Source organism: Apis laboriosa, unplaced genomic scaffold (assembly GCF_014066325.1).
Source record: "Apis laboriosa isolate Shangri-la unplaced genomic scaffold, ASM1406632v1 scaffold71_cov137, whole genome shotgun sequence".
NCBI classification, from domain to species: Eukaryota; Metazoa; Arthropoda; class Insecta; order Hymenoptera; family Apidae; genus Apis; species Apis laboriosa.
In genome coordinates, this window is record NW_025224229.1 from 2,361,147 (window position 1) to 2,386,163 (window position 25,017).

Here is a 25,017-nt window from a genome sequence, read left to right on the forward strand (position 1 = left end):
ATAATAAAATGATTTACAGTATATATTTTCAATTATTTTTTGTAAAATCATGATAAAACATTATCATATAAAAGAGAATATGACTTTTTTCCCCTTATATATATTTATATATAATAAATTTTTGAATCTAGAACATTGATTATGTGTCAGATTGCAATATTTTATAGCATCAAAAGAATTTCATATAAAAAATTTTTGATAATAATAATACAATAAGTATAATGATTCTATGAATTTTTAAATGAAATGTTATATAATCATTATATATCGCTGAAAATTGTGGAATTTGTGATAATTTATTTAAGATATTATAACTTTATTAAATAATAAATTATGTAAATTTCAATTTGGATAATTAAAAATAATAAAATTTTTCTTTTCTAAAACAATATAAGTACATTATATTGTTATATTACACAATATTTACTTTTAATTTACATTCATTGTACAATATATTACATCAAAATTCAAAAACAGTTATTTTTATATTTAAAAAGATATTAATATTCTTTTTACTTTTCATTGTTTGAACAATTTTATACAACTGAGCATTTTATCTAATAAAAATTTAAAGTACTTACTAATTAATTAAGAATTATTGAAAATATATGAATATATATGAATTATAAATGTATTTTTTTATTATTTTGATATTTAGAATTTACTTTTCAAAGAGATTTCATATTTTTTATAAATATCCTATATTTATATAAATATTTTTCATAAAATATAAATAAATAAATTTTTTCATCTTGTTTTTGATATGTCTTATTATATTATATTATTGATTTTGTGCACTTCATTCCATGCTATTATTTTATATGTATATATATTCAAATATACAATATATTACTTTCAACAATAAAAATATAATACTTGTATTATTCACATATATGTAATAATGCATTTATATTCTATATCTTACTTATTAAAATGTACTTTAATACTTTAGTAGAGTACTTTAGTAGAAGATAATTTATTTTTTTTTGTTTATAAAATTGTATGATTTAATTTATATAATGAGCATAACAAATTTTCTAAAAATTATTTACTTGAATGAATATCTTTAAAAATAAAACTTGAAAAAATTAAGATGAAAGAGATTAAGTTTTGAAAATAAAATTTTTTGAAAATTTATAAAACACAAAAAACGATAAAATTTCGAATTTAATTTTTTTCTATAATTTTTTTTTACTTTATATAGTTTAATTTTTATTCCATATTTTTGTCAATATTTATATAATGGAAATACAAATTACTAAAGCTTTTATCTCTAAAACTATTCTTCTGTTGAAAATTGTTTTGAGTAATTGTATATTACAGGAGAGGCAACTCCGATATCTTGATCTAAATATATGTTATCAAAGATATCATCCTAAGAAACATTTTCTTATAATATAATAAGTATTTATGTTTATTAAAAATTAATTAGAAAATAAGTAAGTAAATAAAAAAATAAAACATAATTTTTATATTAATTTGTAATTTTTATATAAGAATAAGATTTATTTTATCTCATTCTTTAGTAAAGAAAAACGATCTATCATAAATGATTTTGTGTTAAATTTATTACTATAATAAATATATAATAAATAATACTACTTATTATTGTAGTTATTATTATTTTTAAATTGGTTTTCTTACAGTTATGCACACATAACAACTTAACTAACAATTAAATAAATTTAAATGATTTTGGATTTATATTATCAAGGACATAACTGATCATATTCAAATTTAAAACAAAGATTAGATTTGAATTAGATTATATATAAAAAATATTATCTTATTTCAAATTCGAATTTTTTATAATTATATTAAATAAAGAAATTCATGAAATAAAATAGTATATGCAAACTAGAAATATTATATTATTTCAATAATTACTGCAGCGACTTCTAATGAATGACCCACCAGAAAAATAAGAATGGAAAAGATAAAATATCACATGATGATTCAAATTGTTGTCTATATATTTGTAACCGAAACAAGCATTTAAAGAAAAATTTTAAATTGATGAAAAGTATATAAATTTTTTTAATTTATTTTTAATTTATTTTAATAATTTATTTTTTTAATAGTATTAATTTACAATAGTATTATTAATACTATTGTTGATAATAAAGAAGTAATATTATAACTATAATAAAAAAGATAGCAGGAATAAATTTCTTATTTCGATTACATTTGGAAAATAATATCTAAAACTATTGTTAGTGATAATTAATTAAGTTGTTTGTGACTTAATAAGAAAAATAATATGTATATAGTAAAATATACATATAACAAATACATATATATACATTACAATTAGTTGTGCATAACTCTATAAAAATCTTTCTAATATAATTAAAATATCATCGCATTTTTAAAAATTTTTTTTAATCTTATTAATTCTATTATTACGAAATTATGACAAAGTTTAACAAAATTTTGAACTTCGAAAAAAATATTATCATATGTTGGAATAGCATATTTAATAATAATTGATTTACAGAATTAAAAATAGGAAGTTATTCTGAATATAGCAAAAATTTTAAAACTTTATAAAATAACAAAGGAATTACTCCTATTTAATGAAAAACATATTATTACCAAAGTTATAAAGTTATGATTCATTAATCTAAAAAGTAAAATATATTTCACAAATTACTACATTAATTAAATTATTATATCATATAAATAATTGTATTAATTATAACAATTTATTAAATTAATTTAAATATAAATTAAATTATTATTAATTCGAAGATATAAAAAACATTCCATATATGTAAATGATACAAAGATGTCGATTTAAATGAAAAAAGAATATTATAATTAGTGAAAATTAATTTAATTAATAAATATAAAATTTATCACGATTCCAATATACAGCCAAACATCAATATTTATATTTTAATAATAGATATAGATGCAAATAATGATATATTAACAGAATTTGAAAAAAAAAGTATGAAGTATAATAATAATATAATTTTGAATCATAAAATAAGTATTTTTAATATGATTTTCAGAAATATTGTCAAAACCCAGAATTACATGTTCATATATGTATATAGAATGATTTCTTATGAAAAAATAAAAAAAATAGAATAAAATTTAAAAAAATGATTTATATATCTTATGCGGAAAAAACGAAATTTGAAAATATTTTAAATATAAGCGAAATTGATTAATTTTTAATTAGATATTAATAAATTATCAGAAAATTATTTTATATAAAAATAATAAATTAAAAACCTAGAATAAAATTTTATCGTTTGAATCCTTTTTTTTTTTTTTGAGAAAATTTGAGAAAAACAACATATAATATAGAATCAAGAATTTGTAAATATAATCAATGAATTTTAAAATTCTCTAATCTTTGAATGAAATAAAATTAATTCTATATTTTATTTTCATATGTAGAATAATATCTTATCGATAATTCATACTCAATCAAAAATTAATCAATTATTTCATTTGTATTTGAAAATTTACAAACTCGATTTTCTCGGATGAAATAATTTTAATTATTTTATACAAAAAAAACCATATCTTTTTATATAGATTAGTTTAATTCTATATATATAGGATGTGTCATTTAATAGTTTCATTAGCATTATAATTCATAGCAAAAATATTTCAGATAAGAGTTGAATAATATTAATTTTAAAAATAAATGTGTAAAAATTATATGAAGATCAAATTTATTTTTTTTTAATGCAATTTTTTTAATATATTAATAGATGCAGTTTAACATTCTCTATAAAAAAAATATTAATCATATATATCCATATGCTTAAAAATTATTAGTTTAATTATTAGATAAATATTTCAATTTTGAAAACTTTGATATTTTGTAAAATTTTTTGTATGAAAAACAAAGAAAGCAAAAACAAACAAGTATTTGTGTGTTTCTTGTCTCTGATATAATAAAAAATAAATAATAAATTTTGTTAAAACTATCTTTGAATTTAAAATATCTACTAAAATAAATACTAAACTAAAATAATTTTATTATTTATTCTAAAATTTATTTATTCTAAAATAATTTTTAGACATGTATACACATTTTTAAAGTTTATTTTTTAAAAATTATAATAGATAAAACTACAACAAATAAATGGATAAATTGTATGTATAGATTAATACTTTTGTTAATAAAAAATATCAATTTATTAATATATTAAAAAATATATAATTCCATTTTAAAAACAAAATTGATTTTCATATGATTTTGATGCATTCTCGAAAGAGTATCAACAATACCATAATATGCTCTCCTGAAATATTTGAAATATTTGAAATATATTTGAAATATTTTTCGCAAATAATAATAATAAGAAAATCAAAATGTCAAATTCAATCAGATGAGACATTCTGTATATGAAACATTAAATATATACACATGTAACATATAATATATAATATATAATTTATTATATATTTTAATTATAATTTATTATATCAGGATAGTTAATAAGTCATTTTTCCATTTTAGTGTATATTAAATATATTAATTAATTTTAATATATAAAATTTTATTGAATATTTTTTAATTCTTGTTTCACATTTTTAAAGTTTATTTTTTAAAAATTATAATAGATAAAACTACAACAAATAAATGGATAAATTAATGCTTCATTGTAATATTAATACTTCTTATATTAATGTGAGAAATCCATTAATAAAACTAGCGATACGATATTTGATGAACATTTTCAATACAGGGTGTTAATAAACATGTAGGACACCTTTAGAAGGTGGATTCTAGACATCAAAACAATGAAAAAAATTCATATACATATATAAGACTTAATTAACGAGTTATAAGCATTTTAAGTTTGTATTAGATAAAGCGACGGCGAAAGAGCGAGAACGCTCAGCTAGGTGCGCGGCAATACCGTATTGCAATGTAATGGGGCTCCTTAATGAAAATAAATATACTGATATTTTTTTTTATATATAATTGATTATTTTAAATAAATTTTATTGTAATATAATATAATATACATATCATGTAACTTCTTATTTAACATTAATTTCCATAGATAAATTATTTTATGGTATAAACATATTATTTAAATCCATAGTTGAATTGTTATATGACATTCAATTTACCGAAATCCATAGGAACAAAACACACTCTCATAAGATTTCAAATTAGAAAGATTGAATGTATTTTTTTACACATAACTTACTTGTATCCTACTACACATAAACTTGCTTGTATCTTCACATGTATAAGAAAATCACTAATGATACTTGAATCAATTTGAAATTCATAAACCAATTGAAACATCAATTGAAAAACTTTTGTTTCTATTTCACTTAAATTCAATATTTTTTATTCCGATATGAGATTACTAAACAAAAAACTTGAAATTCAATTCATATTTTAATATAATACTAATGCCACTATCTCATATCCACTAAAAAAATCATATAAGCATTGCATTTTTCTTTTTTACATTGCTATTACATATTAGATTTTTTTTATTCATTATTCACATTAATTTCTTTGAATAAAATTATTTCGATTATTATTTATTATTATATAATATAATTTTATATGAAAATTATTTAATTAAAATTTTATTTTAAACAAATATTCAAATATATATTATTTCATCAAATTCTGAACTGATTCTGCGATGCAACAATGTGTTATTGAAATAGCATTGCTAATTGAATGTTGGCCATTAGAAAAAGATTCTTGATAAAAAGACTTGATAGAAAAAAAAAATGAAATAGTAATATTCGAAATCGAATGTTATATTAGTATGTTTTAAGTATAAGAATATGAAAAGTCAACAATCTTTCTCGTTGTTAAGATAATGTTGCTTTGTTCTGGATTCAGTTCGTTCGTAACGTTCATCTAACGTATATGAGAAATAAAAGTGTAAAAATAAAATTAGTGAATTTGTAATATTCATTCAAGCATACATAAAAAAAACAATTGCGATATGTATGCATTTTTCATGGATATTTGATATTAATATGTAATATTGATTCATATTATTAATAAGTGATATCCAAATCGATTATTATTTCTCTCTGCATAAGAATGAAAAATATTTAATGCAAGTGAAATAAAGATAAATATTTGTCAGTGATTTGATTGGATAATTTAATAATCTAAAATTCAAATTGATTCAAGTATTTCGGACTTTTTTGTACATATAAAAATAATTAAAAAAGCAATTGTACATATAAAAACACATTCAATCTTTTTTCGAATTCGAAATCTTATAGAAATGTTTTGATTTGTTTCTATGGATTTCGATAAACATGTTGAATAAAATACAACGATTCATTTGTGATTTTAAATGAAATAATGTATAATCATCATATAACTCTAAATATTGTAGAATTTGTTATAATTTGTCTGAGGTAAGCTTCTGTTAAATAATTAATTACATAGATTTTAATTTGTGTAATTAAATTTTTTTTTAAATGATATAAAAATATTTCATAGTTACATTAAACGATATTTATGTACGTTGTATATTCTTCATATTCGTTATATATAATCTTATATATATGAAATTCATATATATGAAATTTATATATATGAAATTCATTTGAAATAATCAATTGTATATAAAAAAATATCAGTATATTTATTTTCATTGAGAAGCTCCGCTATGCAAGCGACATTGTAATACGGTACTGTCACGCACCCAGCTGAGCGTTTTCACTCTTTCGCCATCTCGCTCTATCTAATACAAACTTAAAAATGCTTATAATTCGTTAATTAAGCCTTATCGGACATATATATATAGAAAATTTTTTCATCATTTTGATATCTAGAATCCACCCTTCAAAGGTATTCTACATATTTATTAATATCCTGTATATATATCCAAGTATGTATTTAATACATGCAGTAAAATTAACTAATTATTTGTTACAATTAATATATGCACTTAGATTTCAAGAAATATTCAAAAAAAATAACGATTTCATTCACAATCTTATAATGAGAATGAAATCCATTTTATATTATGATGTGAATAAATAAAATCGTAAATTTCTGAACTCAAAAAATTTAACAGTTATTCAACAACGTAAATTAATCATGTCCAAAATTATAGTTTAATATAATATTATATCAAAAATAGTAATCTTTATTTTTTTTAGATAAAATAAAATTTTTTATTTTTTTGAATATTATAAGATATTCATGGTGACAAGAATATCTAGAATAATTGTCTACATAGTGATTATATACTATTAAAATACTAATAAAATAATATTTAGATATACTAATAAAAATTTTCAAAAATTCTTTAATTTCGTTTCTAATCAAGCTTCTAATTTCCTTTCTGATTTAATTTATTCGATTTTTTTTTTTAGATATTTGAATCGAACATGTTAATATATTTCAAATATGATGATTTCCTCCAAAATGATTTCTACGAAATCCAAATTTGGAAAGATATTTCAATGTTGAAAAAATTCATGAAAAATTATTTTGATTCATTCACTCATTACATATAGTTATTCATTGTGAAAAAAAAATAAAAAATAAACAAAAGATAAATGATGATTATATTATATATTATATTTATATATACGCTCTCATGAATGTATATATATGTAGACAAAACTTTATGTAATAGTATTTTTTATTTTAAATTTTTTTTTAATAGTAAAAACTACTTTTTTTTTTCAATCTTTCTCGATAGATTTCCTGTTTTAATAATAAAAAAAAAATCTTCAAAAATTGTAATAAAATAAATAAACTAAATGCCAAATAAATTCTATTTACTCATCCTATATGAATAACAATTAATTAAGTTTATTGTTCATGAATAAAATATAATTTGATATAATTTTTATCCAATAATTATTGGCTAAATATACTTGTTTCAAAACATGTTATTTCGACTTATTTATTCAAAACGCAATAAATCTACACATTTTGTGATTAATTAGTGTTTTTTATTAATAACTCGTTAATAAGTCCAAAACAAAAATTTTTATAAAGGAAAAAATTTGAAATCACCAATTAAACCTTGTTAATTTTCTGGAATATCTTGTATATATAAAATGATTTACTAGATATTATTATCTTGATTTTTATTATCGTTATTATTGATAGCAAAAAATGTTTGATATTGGGATTAAATAGTTCCAGAAAGAACATTCTGATACTAATTTCTTTTTAAGTCAATATATAGAGAACATATGAAAATTATTAACGCTTTTTAAATGAAATTATTTATATTTTATTTTATTATTAGTTGATACAATTTGATATTTTCTAAAAAAAAAAAATATTAAACTACTCATGTTTAAAAATCATTACTGTAAAAAATATTTTAATTTGAAATTTATAAAACATTCAAGTTGCAGTAAAAAATATATGATTCTATTTTAAAAAATGATCATATCGTCTAATTATCCATTTACAACAAAAAAAAAACATCAGAATGCTCTTTTTGAAACCATTTAATTTTATCTGAAAATTTTTTTCTATCAATAATTACAATGGCATAAATAATATTTAATAAATTATTTTGTACATATATATATTCTATCGTGTTAAGGCAATATCAGTATAGAAAATCTAATTTGAATAAATTTGCCTATAAGTAAATAAATTATTTTACAATTAAATAATAATTTATTCTTGAATCTTAGAGTTACCATATTTTTATTATAATTATTATATATTATTATATAAAATATTATATTAATAAAGAATTGAATTAAAATATTATTATATATAATATACAGAAAATAAAAGTAAATCAGAAATATATTTCTGATATTATAAAAAAAAAGCATAGTTTTGAAAGAAAAATGTACTTGCATATAAATTAAATTTACATATATCAAATAATATTATTAATGGAAAAACAAATGATGAAAGATTATAACGATATTAAGTGTTTGAAACTTGTTAAATATAATAATATAGAAGAATATATAGATTTCTGATTATCATAAAATATATTATTATAAAATAAAGATAATAATATGATAATAAAATAAAAAATTATTGAATTATAATATAGAATAAAAAAACCGACGAATACTATTGATAATTTATTGTTTTATAAGGAAATTGTGAATAATAATGTAAGTTATTTTTGGAGGATATGGCAATATGTGTCAACAGTTATATTTTATATATAGAAATATAGGAAAAAAGAAAACAAAATATTAATGATGTATTTATATAAAAGTTAATAAATCAATAAATTGATAATTTAAACTTAATTTAAAATTAATTATAAACAAATAAGTTACATATCGATAATATAACGAACCTCTATTTCTGATGCAGATTGAAAAATTGAGACATATTTTTCATATAAATGATAAAGGATGTTTACTTAGTATATTCAAATTGAAAAATAAAGAATAAAAAACTATTATATAAAATATTATTTTTTTACAAATACCATAAAATTTTAATGATACAATTTTTTTATAAATCAATAAAAGATATATTCTTTAATATATAATTAACATTTCATTATGATTAAATAAAATTTATTATTACAAAATAATGTAGTATGTAGTATGTAGTAATTCAGTATGCGAATCTGAATCTCAATTCAAATACAATATTATAATCAATATAACGTAATCTATATTTATAAATATAATATATATCTATAATATATTTGATAATATCTCTCTCTCTCTCTCTCTATATATATATATATATATATATTTAATCGCTGAAAATTAAATGAGAGCCATATAAACATTAAGTTATTTATAATTGCAATTTAAACGTTTCGTATGAAAAATATAATATATTATTGGACTTGTTCCAATCTTTAGATAATCAATGTAAACTATTATCAATCAATTCGCAAAAATAATTATTTTGAAAGAAAAAAATTGTTTACTAATTGCAGAATGCGACAAGCCTCTTAAATATATTTTATAAAAAAAAAAAATTATTTATTCGATGGAAAAACTCATGCATTATTTTTTTATTTTTATTTTAAATATATATTTAAACTGTTTCAATGTTATTTGATATATTTATATATATTTTCAAACAAATTATTAAAAGAAACGTAAAAAAATATTATTGACTATATAAATTAAAACAAGGAATAATTTAACACAATAATTATAAATGAAGAAGCTTTTTTTTTCTTTTAGAGCAAAATTTCAAATATTCAAATTATTCAATTATTTCAAATATGAAATAATTTTATTAAAAATAATGGCAAATATCTTAAAAAATAAAAATTATATGATTTCAAATAAATAATAATTTTATTTTAATAAATATCGAATTAATTTCTAAATCTAAGAATATTAATATACTTCTAAAATATTTTTAGAAGATCGATTCAAGAAGCAAATAAATACAAAAATGTCATTCAAGTTTATATATATATCGATTTCAAAATTTGCACATCTTATTTTTTAAAATTATATATTAAAATTTGTTCAATGATACAATTCTAGAGAGTATTCCAAAAAGAAATTGAAAAACTTTTAGCAACAAATATAAGATCCATTCTAATATATGCTGCAAATTATAGCATAATTTTCAATAATTCTCGAGATTAATACGATATATCTAAATTTTATATAGATATTTATAAATATATCCTAAAAATATCGAGGAATAGCTGTTAATTGAATATTCTTGACATTTCAAGTAATTTCAAGATAACATTTTCGTTAAAATTTTGTAATTAACAAATAACATTAGCTAATCACATAGCGCATCTAATTGATTAGCGCAGACTAATCGAACTGCGATAGTAGTTTCTGTTGCTGAGCATAGTTGCTCTTGAACGAGTAACACGAATTGAACGAACAAATTTAATATGTCAAAAAAAGTGTGTTAAATATAATAAATACTTTTTTATCAATAAAAATTATATCGAATTATATCTTATTCAAAAATAATAAATAAACTAATTAATTGTTATTCGTATTGAACGAATAAATCAAATTTATTTCGTCATTCAAAATGAATATATATTATTATATAAAATATAATTATTATATTATTATATAATTATATAAATTATATAATATATAAATATAATATAATTTATATAAATTATTATATAAAAAAATTATAATAAAATTTTTCAACAAATGAACAATAAATAATTCAAATAATACAATAAATAATACAAATAAAAAATAATACAAATAAAAATAATAACAAATAATAAATAATACATATAAAATAATTATAATGATACATTATAACCTATTAAATTAAAAAAATAAATAATTAAATAAGTACATAAAATCAATCATTCAACAAAATCCTTCTTTATATCCTTTCTTAACATTAATAATATGATTTTAATTAATGATTTATTTTAATATAATTAAAATTATTATTAATTATATTAATTATATAATTAATTATTATTAATTATATTAAAATAATATAATTAATATGATTTTATTTTAATATATTTTCTTAGCATTGAATTAATTTTTGATAGATTTGCATCATATTAAACTAATTATGAAAAAAAATATCACCGAAAAATATCTTATAATTAATTATCTTATAAATATATTATATTATATAAATATATATATTATAATTAATTAATCTTATAAATAATTATAAATAAATCATCAACATTGATCAGCTTATAATCATTTATAATCTACTAAAAAAATTGAATTTAATTTTTCTTGCACATTGTCACACTTTAGCAGCAGAGTTTTGTTTAAATCTTTGTATTCGTGATCGCAAAGCTGGATGAATGCATGTATTAGCTGGAATTTCTACTAAAGTTGAATAAAAGAGTGTTTTTTTCTCATTTTAATGATAAGCAGATTATATTTATAGATGCGATATGTACTTCATGATTATTTTTCACAATAACTCATAATATATGATTATATTTAATGATCAAAATGAAGTTTTAATAAATTCAAAATATCAAAATACAAAAAGGCTATGCGCATGAAAAATTCATAATGAATTTGGAAAATCCATGAAATGTCGTAGCCAATGATACCATGGATAATATCTTCAAACTTAAGAAGAATTTACGATACATAATATTTATTATTATTTTTGAAAAATTTTTTAAAAATATTTTCCCCACTTGTATGAAATAAAAAATAGCAAAGAACATCTTTGAATTTTCAATCATAATTATTACTGATAATTTCTAGTGCAATAAATAATAGACACAGTCCAAAAAAAAAATTAAAAAGTGATACAATTCCATTGAAACATGCAAATGGTTTAAGATTAAAAATTGTTTATAATTTGATTGCATTATATTCAATTCTAATCATCCGAGATTATTGGCTCACAAATGTTGAAAATATTTTTTCTGGCTTCTAAATCTAAAATAAGGAATATTACAAAACAATGAATAATATTTTTATGAATAGTATTTTATGCGTTAGATAAATAATAAATATTTTTTAAGACACTTGGCTAAAGTGCAATGCAAGTTTGAAATGGTACGTTCCAGCTTCAATCAACATCAACTTCTTGACGAAGTTTATAGTAAACATACGCTAATTAGAACTATGTATTTTTGTACAACACTTATCTTAAACCTAATTCAAGAAATTTTTCCTAGCCTTCTTAGGGTATCATTATTTAAAAAACTGATCCGTGATATTATTAGCTAATATTATGTACATCATGGAACTTTCAAATTTACCGTGGAGAGATTTTCTGTAGAGCTTTTAACATGAATTTAATATGAATTTGAAGTTTGTTAAAACTATGTCATATTTTGATCCCTAAACACATTGTGAATCATTGTTCATTACTCAATATCAAGATGAGAAAACCCCACTATCTTTTCATCTTCGATCAGAAATTCTAGCCGATATTCATCAATGTTCCATCATTCAATCTTCTATAATATAAAGATTTAAACAAAAATGCTTAATGCTAAAATATAACAATGAGAAAGAAAAATTAAATTCAATTTTTTTATTGGATTACAAGTAATTGCAATTGATCAATGATACTACAATGATACTACAATGAAATGAATAATAAATAGTTGATTCAATAATACATTGCTTTCGTGTATGTTACTATTCGCTAATATTTTATCTGTAATTAATCTGTTAAGAATTATTATTAATTCAATATTAAGGATGGATATTATCATTAAAAAAAAATATTTCAAAAGAATGATTTTAAAGTTCAAATTGAATTTTCAGTAAGTAATTTGATCTATTTATTTGCTTAATTGTTTTTTAATTTAAGATTTTTATTTATTTTTTTATTTCAAATATATATATTATTTATCGTTAATTCATTAGAAAAGTTTTATATTTATTATAAATATATAAATTATCTTTTTTAATAATAATAAAAGAAAAAGAAGATAAATTATAATTTATATTTTTATCAAATTTGATTTATTTATATGAAACATAAATGCAACAAAATGATAACATATATAACACATCAATTCTGTTATTTAAAAAAGGAGAAGTTTCTTACATTTATATTTTTTTATATTTATTATACATTTATATTTTTGTATGCTCAATTTGAATTTAATTATGAAAATAACATATCATAAGAAAATATGAAAAAAGAGAAATAAATAAAAAATAATATATATATGAATAAAAAATATCAATTTGCAATTATTGAAAATCAAAGGATATGCTATCATTTTATCGCGAAGAATATGTAGTAGTGTGTAAAAATTGTTGATCATTGATCAAAATATTATTCAATTGTTAAATAATCTTAACAATAATAAATCATACAAACAACATACAAATCATTTTGTCATATTAAAAATAAATCATAAAACGTATATTTGTTATATTTCATAACACATCAATAACCTGAAAATTTTGATTTTTTTTTATTTTGTAAGCTTGTAAAAAATTTCAAGAAAAGTATTAGATACTTTTTTGATTCTTGAGGATGAAAACATCTCTTGAATGAAATTAATTAAATTAAATGTTATCTTATTTCTCTACGTATTTTTAAAATTTTCTTTATAATAAATACAAAAAAATCTTATAACAAAAAATGAATAGTTTTTTAAGTTTTTTGCTTTATAAAATGCAATATTATTATTAATACGATATTATGAAATTAATAAAAATTTTTTATTTGAATAAAAAATTACCATTATTATTGCAAAAAATTTTGAATATTCTATTATGTAAAAAAGATAAATATATTAAATATTTTAAATTTTATTATTAAATATTATTATTAAATTATTACATAATGTGATACTTAAATAATTTTAATAATTTTAATTAAATATATGAATTTTGCATTCCTATTTCTATTTTAATAGTATTTTCTTATAAAGTTTAAAAACTATTCATTTTTTATTATAACTTTTTTTAAAAAATAATTTATAATTATTAAAAAAAAATTACTCCGATATTTTTCTTGAAATCCTTTATAAATCTGTAAAATTTAAAAAAAAAATGAATTTTCGAGTTATCGAAATTCTCTTATAAAATCATTTTAGATCATTAAAGAATTTCAAATTTTTTCAAAAATGTTTTTATACTAAAAAACAAGGAAGAAAATGAAAATAATTTTTCTTCGAATTTTTTCAATTAATTTAGAAATTTAGTATTTTTGCAAACTAAGTCATTATGAATTCAAAAATTAAAATATTTGTTTTACAACAAATTCTTAAAAGTTGATATATAATGAACATTTTATTTCGAAAACAACATTTTATTTTGAAAAATTATTATATCGCCAATATATTAGAATAGTGAAAAAATATAATACAAAGAGATAAGTATAATATTCATAAATAATTTTTAACAATTTTCTCTCTTTTTCAGAAAAGCAATTTTTTGTTCTTTAAGAAAAAAATTTTAAAGATTCTATAAGAATTTTCCATTTCCAAATAAATTAAACAACCATTTTCATATAAATTTTTTTCATTGATTTCGATACTAACTATAATATTCTCTGTACAAGATAGAAAAAAAGACGCGTGTGTGTGTGTATGTGTGTGTGTGCGCGCGCGTGCATATATGTGTATTTTATTTAAGAATAATAAAAATAAAATTATATAAAATTATATAAATAAAAAAAAAAAATTATCAAAAGAGCTTAATTAAATATATTTTTAAAAATAGAATTTAACGATTATTTTGTAGAATTATAATTTTGATTTATTATTGATACTTTTTTGATTTATTATATATTTATATATTTTTTCGATATTGATAGTTTTTAATATATTAAAAATATCATTAAAATATCATTTAGCAAATCGAAGTGATTTTTATTTTTTCTTATTTAATGTTATTATTAAGGTATGTAAAAATGTTTATTATTATTATTTATAATAAATAATTATTATTATTTATAATAAATAATAATAAATATAATATTATATAATAATAATTATAATATAATAATAATAATAAATAAAAATAGAGAGACTTTATACTACAAAAACTACATTGTAGTATATAATATATTTAAGCTATTTTTCTTATTGATATGTTAACGATATTTTGAAAATATATGTTAAAAAATTAATGAAATATCATTAGTTCATGCATAATCCTTAATAATATCTTTAATTACTCATAAATAATCTTGCATCACAATATAAAAATCTTAAAATCACTTATTAATCATGTATTTCATAAAATTTATATTTCATCGACGACAGCAATTAAAGAAGTAATATATCAATATTATTGATATTTATCGATATATGCTACTTTGAATTCTAATGGAAAAAATAGAGATGAAAAAATTTTATGGTATTCGATTATATGAATTATATAAGTTATTGTTAACATGATTACATATACTTTTATACTACTATAATAAGAATGCTAGTTAAAATTAACTATCTATCGAATAAATGACTATTTTCATTCAACAAATTATTATTTTAATATTATTTATGATATTATTATAATAATTTTACGAAAAATATTAATAACTAATAAAAATAAAATATTTTGCTTGTACTCACAAATATAGAAATAGTTTTCATTACCTTCCTTATTTCTGCTTTTCTTCTTCTCTTCTTTTTCCTGTCAAACATACAATTTTTAATTCTCTTAGTAAAATGAGTAAAAATTTATTATTTAATATCATAATTATTATATGTACTTTTATACAAATTGTGAAAATGCTTCAATTCATACAATAATTTTAAAAAATCTAATTGTCTGGATAAATATGTTTCAAAATAATATTGATTTAATAATAATAATATTAATAATTATAATTATTAATAATATTATAATTAATAATATTGTATTCTTTATTTTCAATTGTGTTGGTATTTTAATTAATACTTATCTTTATAATAAAAAAAATAAAGAAAAATAATAATAAAAATAAATAAAAAATTATCGTAACAAAAATATATTATTCAGCTTTTAACGATAATAATATTATAATTAATAATAAAATAATTTTATTACTAAATAACGACAAAATAAACAAGCATTTGTCGAATCGTAAATTGTGTCTACAATAATTGTAAATGAAATTATAATATTATACAATATAAAAAAATTAATAAATGCTTGATGGTCTCTAACTTTTATAATTTTTAACAAACCATACTATGTATTAATATATTCTGATATTATTGTATATTTCTTTTAAAGTGTTAATAAATTTAACTTTCGTGTGGAGTTTTTTTTATGATATTTGTTGATCAATCCATTAAAAAGTAATTCCATTGACTATAGATTGATATTTTATGGCAAATAAAAAAGTTGTAATATATTATTTTTCTTTAATATTTTTTTAACAATCTTCAAGAAATATTTCAGATCAGCTATATATTTTATTTTTTATTAAATATTATTACCTTTTATTAGAATATCAAAAAGTAATATATCTAACTTCTTTATCGTTAAAATAATTACAAATACAAATTTTATTTAAATTAAAATAATATCAAAAATTATGATATATCTAACTTGTTTATTGTTAAAACAATCACAAATATAAATTTTGTTTAACTGTGTTTTCTTATTTTCATCATTTCTTCTTTTTAATATAAATTTATATTTAAATTCATAACTCTAAATGATATATTTTCAAACTGATACTAATTATTTATAATATTTTTTAGCAAACTTAATATACATTTATATATATTTACTTCAGAAATTTTTTTTTAAATATTTGGACATATATCTATTAATAAATATTGATAATGATACATTTTCTTTGATTTTTTGAAATTGATAATTTATTTTTTTTACTTTTTTCATATTTTCTCATTTCTTTTTTTCTCTAATTATATTTTCTAATTGATAGATTTCTCCATACTTTTGAAAATCTTTTTTAAAAATTTTATTTTATTATTTCACAATCAATAATAATTTATTTTTAAATATAAATAAAATAATAAATAAAAATATAAAATAAAGATTTTATATTTTTATAAAGATATTCTATTTTTTTTCTTTAAAAATTTATGTTTTCTTTGATACATATAATTCTTTTGTTTTTGATATATTGAAAAATTTTATAAACTGCTGATATATAAAAATTAATCATATGTAAATTTAATTATGAAATAAAATAATAATAAATTTGAAACAAATTTTATTTTACGATAATTTACTTTTACTTTTTACTCGAATGACTAAACTTTGTAAAAAGTTCCAAAAATTATTATTGTAAATAAAAATTATCACAATTATTGATATACAATTAACGCAATGTTAGTCTGTATACTTTGTGATATTTTTTGAATTAATATTAATACAATATAAAAAACATCAAAACAACATCAAATCAGAAAAATGATAATAAATAATTTTTTAAAAAATGAATGTTGTAAGTTTGTGAAATATAAATGAGTTTATTTAAATACCGACACAACTGTATTTTTTTGATAATGTAAACATCAAATTGAAAGAATATGAAATATCATTTCATGCATTAAATATGTAATATCCTAAAACCATTTATCTATCAATCACATAACTTTTATGAATGTTTGTTTATATTTTTAAATATTTTGCACAATAATAATAATTCATAAAAATATTTATAAATTAATTACGTGATTAGTGAATATATAATTTAAAATTTTTTTGCATAATTATGTATAAGTCATTCAAAAATTTTGTCGCAATGAATAAAAATATCGTTTACATTATATCAATACATTATATAATTAAATAGTAAATTAATAGTAAATTATAAAATATAATTATAAATTATAAAATATAAATATAAATTATAAAATAAATTAATAGTACATTAATAGTAAATGTAAATAAATGTAAATGATAAATATATTGAAAATATATTGAATATATATATTGAAATATACGAATATATATATTGAATAAATATATTGAAATATATATGAAATAATGATATATATGAAAAATATATATGAAATATATGAAATATATAAATATATTGAAATATATTTCTCAAATTAAATATATATTTAAAAACAGTCTCGAATTTATTTCTGAATGCATAACATTCTGTAAATTAGAATATAAAGCAATAAAAAAAAAAACTATAAAAAATTCATTTTCATCAATATTGTACAATTTTTGAAAAAAAAAAAAAATTACAATTAATTGCAGCAAATATATTATTATGAAAAGAATCTATATCACTACGATATAAATCATGTAGAAAATTTAATAATTTTCAAGAAAAAAATTTTAACAATTAATTATGAAATTTACCAGTTTTTTTTAGTTTTCATTATTTCACTTCAGTTTTTTTTTAAACTTTATTATTATTTTTTTATAATTTTATTATTATTAAATGAAAACAAATTTTACTATTAAAATAAAAAATCAAACAGAAAAATCAAAAAAGTAATTTTTGTCATTTCTAAAAAAAAAGAGTATTACATATGTTAGTTAATACTAATTCTATGTAATTATAGAATTTTGTTTGAACATATTCATCTGTGATAGTGTATAGTTAAATATGCGATTATTATTTATTGTTTTGTTAAAAAAAATCATATTGTAACAACAAATAATTAATATAACGAAGGAACCAATTAAAAATTTTCTCATAAATGTTGATAAACTTGAAATATATCAATTCCAATGATGTTCGATATTTTATCGATTCGATATCAAACTAAAACATTTCAAAAATCATTACACTATTTAATTTCATATTTAGTATTGTTATCTAAATATTAATTATCTTGTTATAATATCTATTGTTATAATATCATTCATTTTATTTTCGCCAATCGCCCAAGAATTATTTTATATTTAATTTTTTCCGAATGATTTCTTGTTTTAATTAAACAAAACTATTTAAAAAAAACTATAATAAAATTATTAAAATTGAAAAAAACCATTAAATTGCATAATTACTATTTTAATTAGAAAAGGCTCCAGAAATTTAAAATATTATAAAAATTTTTGAATTATGATGTGTATATGTAGATATAATGTGTATATCATATATACATAAATTCACTTTAAGAAAATAAAAATAATATATAAAAAATTAAAATAATATATAATAAAATAATATATAATAAATTGATGCTTGAAAATTTAAATACTTTTTAATTTTGTAATAAAATACATATTATATATATTGTAATTATAAGAAATAAAAATTATAATTATAAGAAAAAATTTTTAGACAATAATTACTCATTGAATAGTAATAATATTGTGTAAAAAATTTATAAATTATTTATATAATTAGAAAAAAGTTACAAACAAAAAAATAAAAAGTATAAGTTTTATTATATTGCTTATATTGTTATATTGAATTTTGTTTCTTGATAATTATACAAGTTATATAAAAGTTGGAACTTTTAAATCTTAATCTGTATGTTGCATAACAAAGTTTTTTTAATACTTACAAAAATAAAATAATTTATATTATATATTATTTATATATTATGTATTTTTATATTATGAAACATATACAGTTGTTCAAAAATATTCTAATATTAATGTATACTTTATTTTAATAATCTATATCTTTATTAATTATAAAAAGAATAAATTTAAACTTGTTTCTGTCTCAATAGAAATTCTATATATAATATAATGAAATTCTTCAAAAAAATATTCAAAATATAAAAATTTAATACACTTATTGCATAATAACATGATTGCTATATATGGAACAATGAAATTGTATGAAATCATTGCGAAAAAATAAAATTTATTAGATTTTCAAAATTATTTAATTTTTTAACTAATATATTCACTTTTATATTGTATATAAAATATATTATAACACTTTAATGGCAAAAGTTGATTATGAATGAAAGATTATAATTTAATAACAGTATTTTGTGCACATATTACATTGTAAATATATAATATAAGATCAGAAAATTTTCATGTAAAATTTTTACGGGAAAAAAATATATAAATAATTGTGATATTCCTATAGATTTTTTCTGATATTATGAATATTTTTACTCTTTAATTATTTACTAAATCCGGTTATAAATATCTGTTATATAAGAAAATAAAAAAGAAAGCAACTATATAAAGTTTTTATAAAAATAAGTTATATATAACTTTTTTTTTTATTTTCAATAATATTTTTATTCATTATATAATAAAAACAGAAGTTTATAATATAAATTATCTTACATTTGTAAATATTAGGTTTGTTCATCATATAGTATATAGAATTCAGAAGTTCTATGATTATTGGGAAACAAAATTCAGCAATTCAGCAAAATTTATACTTTGCTGAATTTATACTTGTAAAAAAAATTTTTTCTTATATTATTTTATAGTTATTTAAACTACTAATTACAATTTAAGTGAAAAATGAATTTAAAAATAAATTTAATTTTTTTGTTTATAATTTTTTTTAATTATATAAATAATTAAAAAATATTTTATTAGATAATATTCCTCATATTTCATATTCCTTAAAATAAATAACTCTTGTCTGAAAATTTTTTTTTTATTTTTTATAATTTATAAACTATAATACGAAATCAAAAAATAGCTAAATTTTAATCTTAAAATGAATTTAGACAGCAAAAAAAAAAAAATCTGTCAAAGAAATATTTGAAATTTATTAATTCCAAAATCATATAATGTTATTAAATTTTTTTGATATTGAGTAATGCTATTTCGTTGTTTCACTAATTGGATATTATTTAGATTATTTAAATAAAGAACATTAAAAGAATTACCATTATCATTTTTTGGATAAAAAAATTATGAAGATTACCGAAGAGATATTTTCATTATATGTATCTATTGCCTGAACAATCTTAATCTCTATCTATGATTTTTACTAATTCTAACTCTTAAAAAGATTTTCACATCAGAATTTATTGTGTCAAGGCAATGTTTTTCCGTAACTCTATTTCTTGATTATACCAAGTGTTCGAATTCATTTAATAAACTCTGTATATAAAGTATACGAATATCATTGCAATATCAAAGCTGATAAGTATTGAAACTTTTTGAATTTAAAAAGTGACACAAATTTTTCAAATGACGCAATGTAGTAGATATAAATGTATTTGTATATATATATATTGTTCTAATATTATTTAATATTATAATATAATATATCATTTAATATTGCATAAAATGTTTTTTAAAAAATGTAATACATCCGAAGAAAAAAATAATAGATTTGAAAATGGGAAATAAGACAATTAATTTTTTAATAAAATCATACATAATAAATGATTATTTTATTTAGTTTTATTTTAATTTAGGTGAATTTAACAATCATCTTTTTCTTTATAATTTTAATAATCTTGAAATATATTGTAAAAGATATCATTTTGAACAATTTCTTTTTTATATAACCAATGATCAGTTTCAATTTTCAAATTACTCACAAAAAACTTTATGAGTAATGTGTGAAATTGCAGAAAAGCTATTTCCTTTTCAATTTTAATGATTATAGAGAACAAAATTCTGAATAACTTTTTTTAAATATAATCGATCACTTATAATATTTATATCAATCGATATTTTGAATATTTTGAAAATATTTAAAAAAAAAAAGATTATTTTATATATATACATCATTATATATCATAATATTCCAAGTTACTTGACTTTTCCGTTACTTATTGTTTATTTATTTACAAATTTGAAATTTAGAGTTAATAAGAAGCCAAAATGGATTTTAAACATAATATATATATTCATAACAGTATATACATAGTATGCGATTTATTTATTCTATAAATATATAAGCATTCAAAATATATATATATAAAAACTAATATCATTACATTTAGTATTTATCCATTGCAAAATTTGGCATTTGAATCGGGGGAAAATGTATAAATAAAATATAAAACAACTCTTAGATAACTGAAATTATAAAAATAGCTATATTTCATTTATTATATTTCATTATTTATTATTGAAATTTCAATCATTGAATCATTCAATCAAATTTTAATCAATTATAAATTATTTTATTTTATTTTATATTATTTTTATATTATATTTTATGATATATATTATATTATATTTTATATTATTTTACTTTATTTCATATTCCATTGATCTAAAGAATCTGCAATGTCTAAGCCTATGAAAAGATTTTTTTTATTTAAGTATTTATTATACATAAAATAATTGAATACTCAAAATCCATGAAAAAGTGAATATATATCCTTTTAATTGTTGATTTTTTTGGGTGCTATTATGTATCTATAGAAATAGTAAATAAGTTGTTACATCATATACGTTACGATACATATAAATAAACTTTTATGCATTAAATGCAATCTTTTTTTTTTTAGTAAATATCTTGAAAATTATAACTGAGCATCATTTATATATTTAAAAAAAATTTATTCAAAATATTAATTTCTATAATATATTCTATATATTCTATATATTCTATATATTCTACAATATATTCTATAATATCTTAAATCATCGAAGTTAACGACCGTTGTCCAAATAATTATTATAATTCGAAAACTAAAACTTATCACTAAATATATATAAGAATAAATGTTGCTCAAAATAATGCTTTTAAATACATATTTCAAGCTCATTAAGATCAGGAAATTAATCTTAATTTTTTTCTTTTCTATTTATAAATAATATTATATTTCAAAATATTTTTCAATTTAAATGATATTAAATTCGATTAATAAGTTTTTAATATAAAAATTATAATAAAAAATAATATTATAATAAAAAAATTATAATAAAATTATAATAAAAAAATAATAATAATAAAAATAACAAAAATTATTAATAGCACTCATTTCAACATTTCAATAGCAATTAAATATGCGTATTTTATGTTAAGTAATTATTTATTATTATTTTGCTTGTATATTTTGTAAAATATATTTTGTAAAATATATTAATATTTTTAGATTGGATTAATTTTATATCTACAATCAATTATTAAAAAAGAAAAAGAAATGGAAGTTATTTTCATTGGATTCCATATAAATAAATATAAATAAAAAATAAACATATAAATAAAAGAAATAATATTATTTAAAAAAACTGAATTAAGATTTTAATTATATTATATTTAAATTATAATCAATTATTAATTTAATTAAAATGTATTTTTAGATTAGTATTGAATTAATATTATATCATCTATTTTCAAAATTAAGAATAAAAATTTGTTTAAAAATTATATTTTTTTAATCTTAAAGTTATGACAAAATTTAATTTTAATAATGAAGAATATATTTTATTTTATTTTAATACTAAAATAATTAATTCATTTAAATAATAGAAAAGATTACAAACATTTTATGAATATTTATAGTTATATGTAAGATATTACATTTTATTATTATTTCAAAAATATTATTATATCATATTACTATCATATTATTTAAAAAAAAAATAAAGACATAAAATAAAAATTTTAAATATATGGGATAATATTTAAATGAAAATAATAATAAATAATAAAATATAATAAAATATTTTAATAAAGAATTAAACTATTGAAAATATATTTATATAACTGATGTTTTATAAAAAATAATTTTTAAAAATATTTTATAATATAAAAATAATTTTCTATAAATGAAATAATAGAAGAAATTTGAAAATTATATAAGTTATTATTTTTAAAATAAAATTTTTTATTCTTTTATTCATAATGATAAAACGATAGCATTTGTTGCAAACAAATTTAATATATTAAATTATTCAGTAAATATATAGTATATAGTAAAATTATGAATTTTTGATCAATTAAATTGTATATATTTATTTTATGTGTTCATATCAAACATTAGTTTTTAATTAAACGTTTTTCTATTATGAAATATAAAAATATATTAATATTATAGCACAAATATTTTCATAAATTGAATATTTATACATTGAAGATATTTATAATACATTTATAATATTGATTAAAAATTAAATATATTATTAAAAACTAAAAAATATAGAAAAATTATCAAGATTAATGTCATTATTTTATATATAAAAAATTATTTATATTACACAAACTTTAAATAAACAATTTTTTCATAAGTTTAATCTCTCAACTATCTATTTTGTATTTTACAATTTTTTTAAAATATTTTAAAAATTTTAAATTTTACGTTTAATTTGTCAAATTCTTTATTTGCTAATTGAAAATAACTAATAATAAGACTAATTGAATGAAAAGTAAAATATAAATAATATCAGCCATAATAGAAAAAAAAAAGAAAAAAAATAGATTGATATAATATAATTGAAGAGGCACCTTTTTCACCTTGTTGCTGGATTCCTTGAGACTCTGAGGGGACGAGGGAGAATTTTTGGCTGTAGTCTTCTGTGGACTTGTCGCAGATTGTGTGGAAGTGATAACATCACAATCAGAAGGCGTTGATTGTATAACGGAAACTATAGGAGGAGGTGAAATAGAAGCAGAAGCGGAAGTGGATACACAAGTGGAAGTCGAAGCTAACGGTTCCGAAGGTATTAATGAGCTCTCTACTGGAACGACACTTAGACTTTTTGGGGGGGTTTGCTTAGGAGTTGACAGTTTTCCACTCATCGGTGGTAACATTGTCCTAGTTTTAGGCTTCCTCCACCCCTATGTAACACCAATTATATTTATCATGTTAATCTATTTAATCTTAAAATAAAATACCATACACAAATCAT

At 17.2% G+C, this 25,017-nt stretch overlaps 1 protein-coding gene across 10 annotated transcripts in view; it reads right to left on the reverse strand.

Annotated features, from left to right (window-relative positions):
• The window catches only part of LOC122719288, a 118,990-nt gene that overhangs the window by 68,149 nt on the left and 25,824 nt on the right, over nt 1–25,017 (reverse strand). For 8 of the 10 annotated variants that reach the window (XM_043944976.1, XM_043944978.1, XM_043944973.1 and 5 more), the window contains exons 11-12: nt 24,614–24,946; nt 15,942–15,978 (exon numbers count right to left, since the gene is read on the reverse strand). In XM_043944976.1, coding sequence (XP_043800911.1) covers nt 15,942–15,978; nt 24,614–24,946 — 370 coding nt within the window. Of the gene's footprint in view, nt 1–15,917; nt 15,979–24,613; nt 24,947–25,017 lie in introns of all 10 variants that reach the window. The other 2 variants (XM_043944975.1, XM_043944974.1) reach the window with 2 other exon arrangements.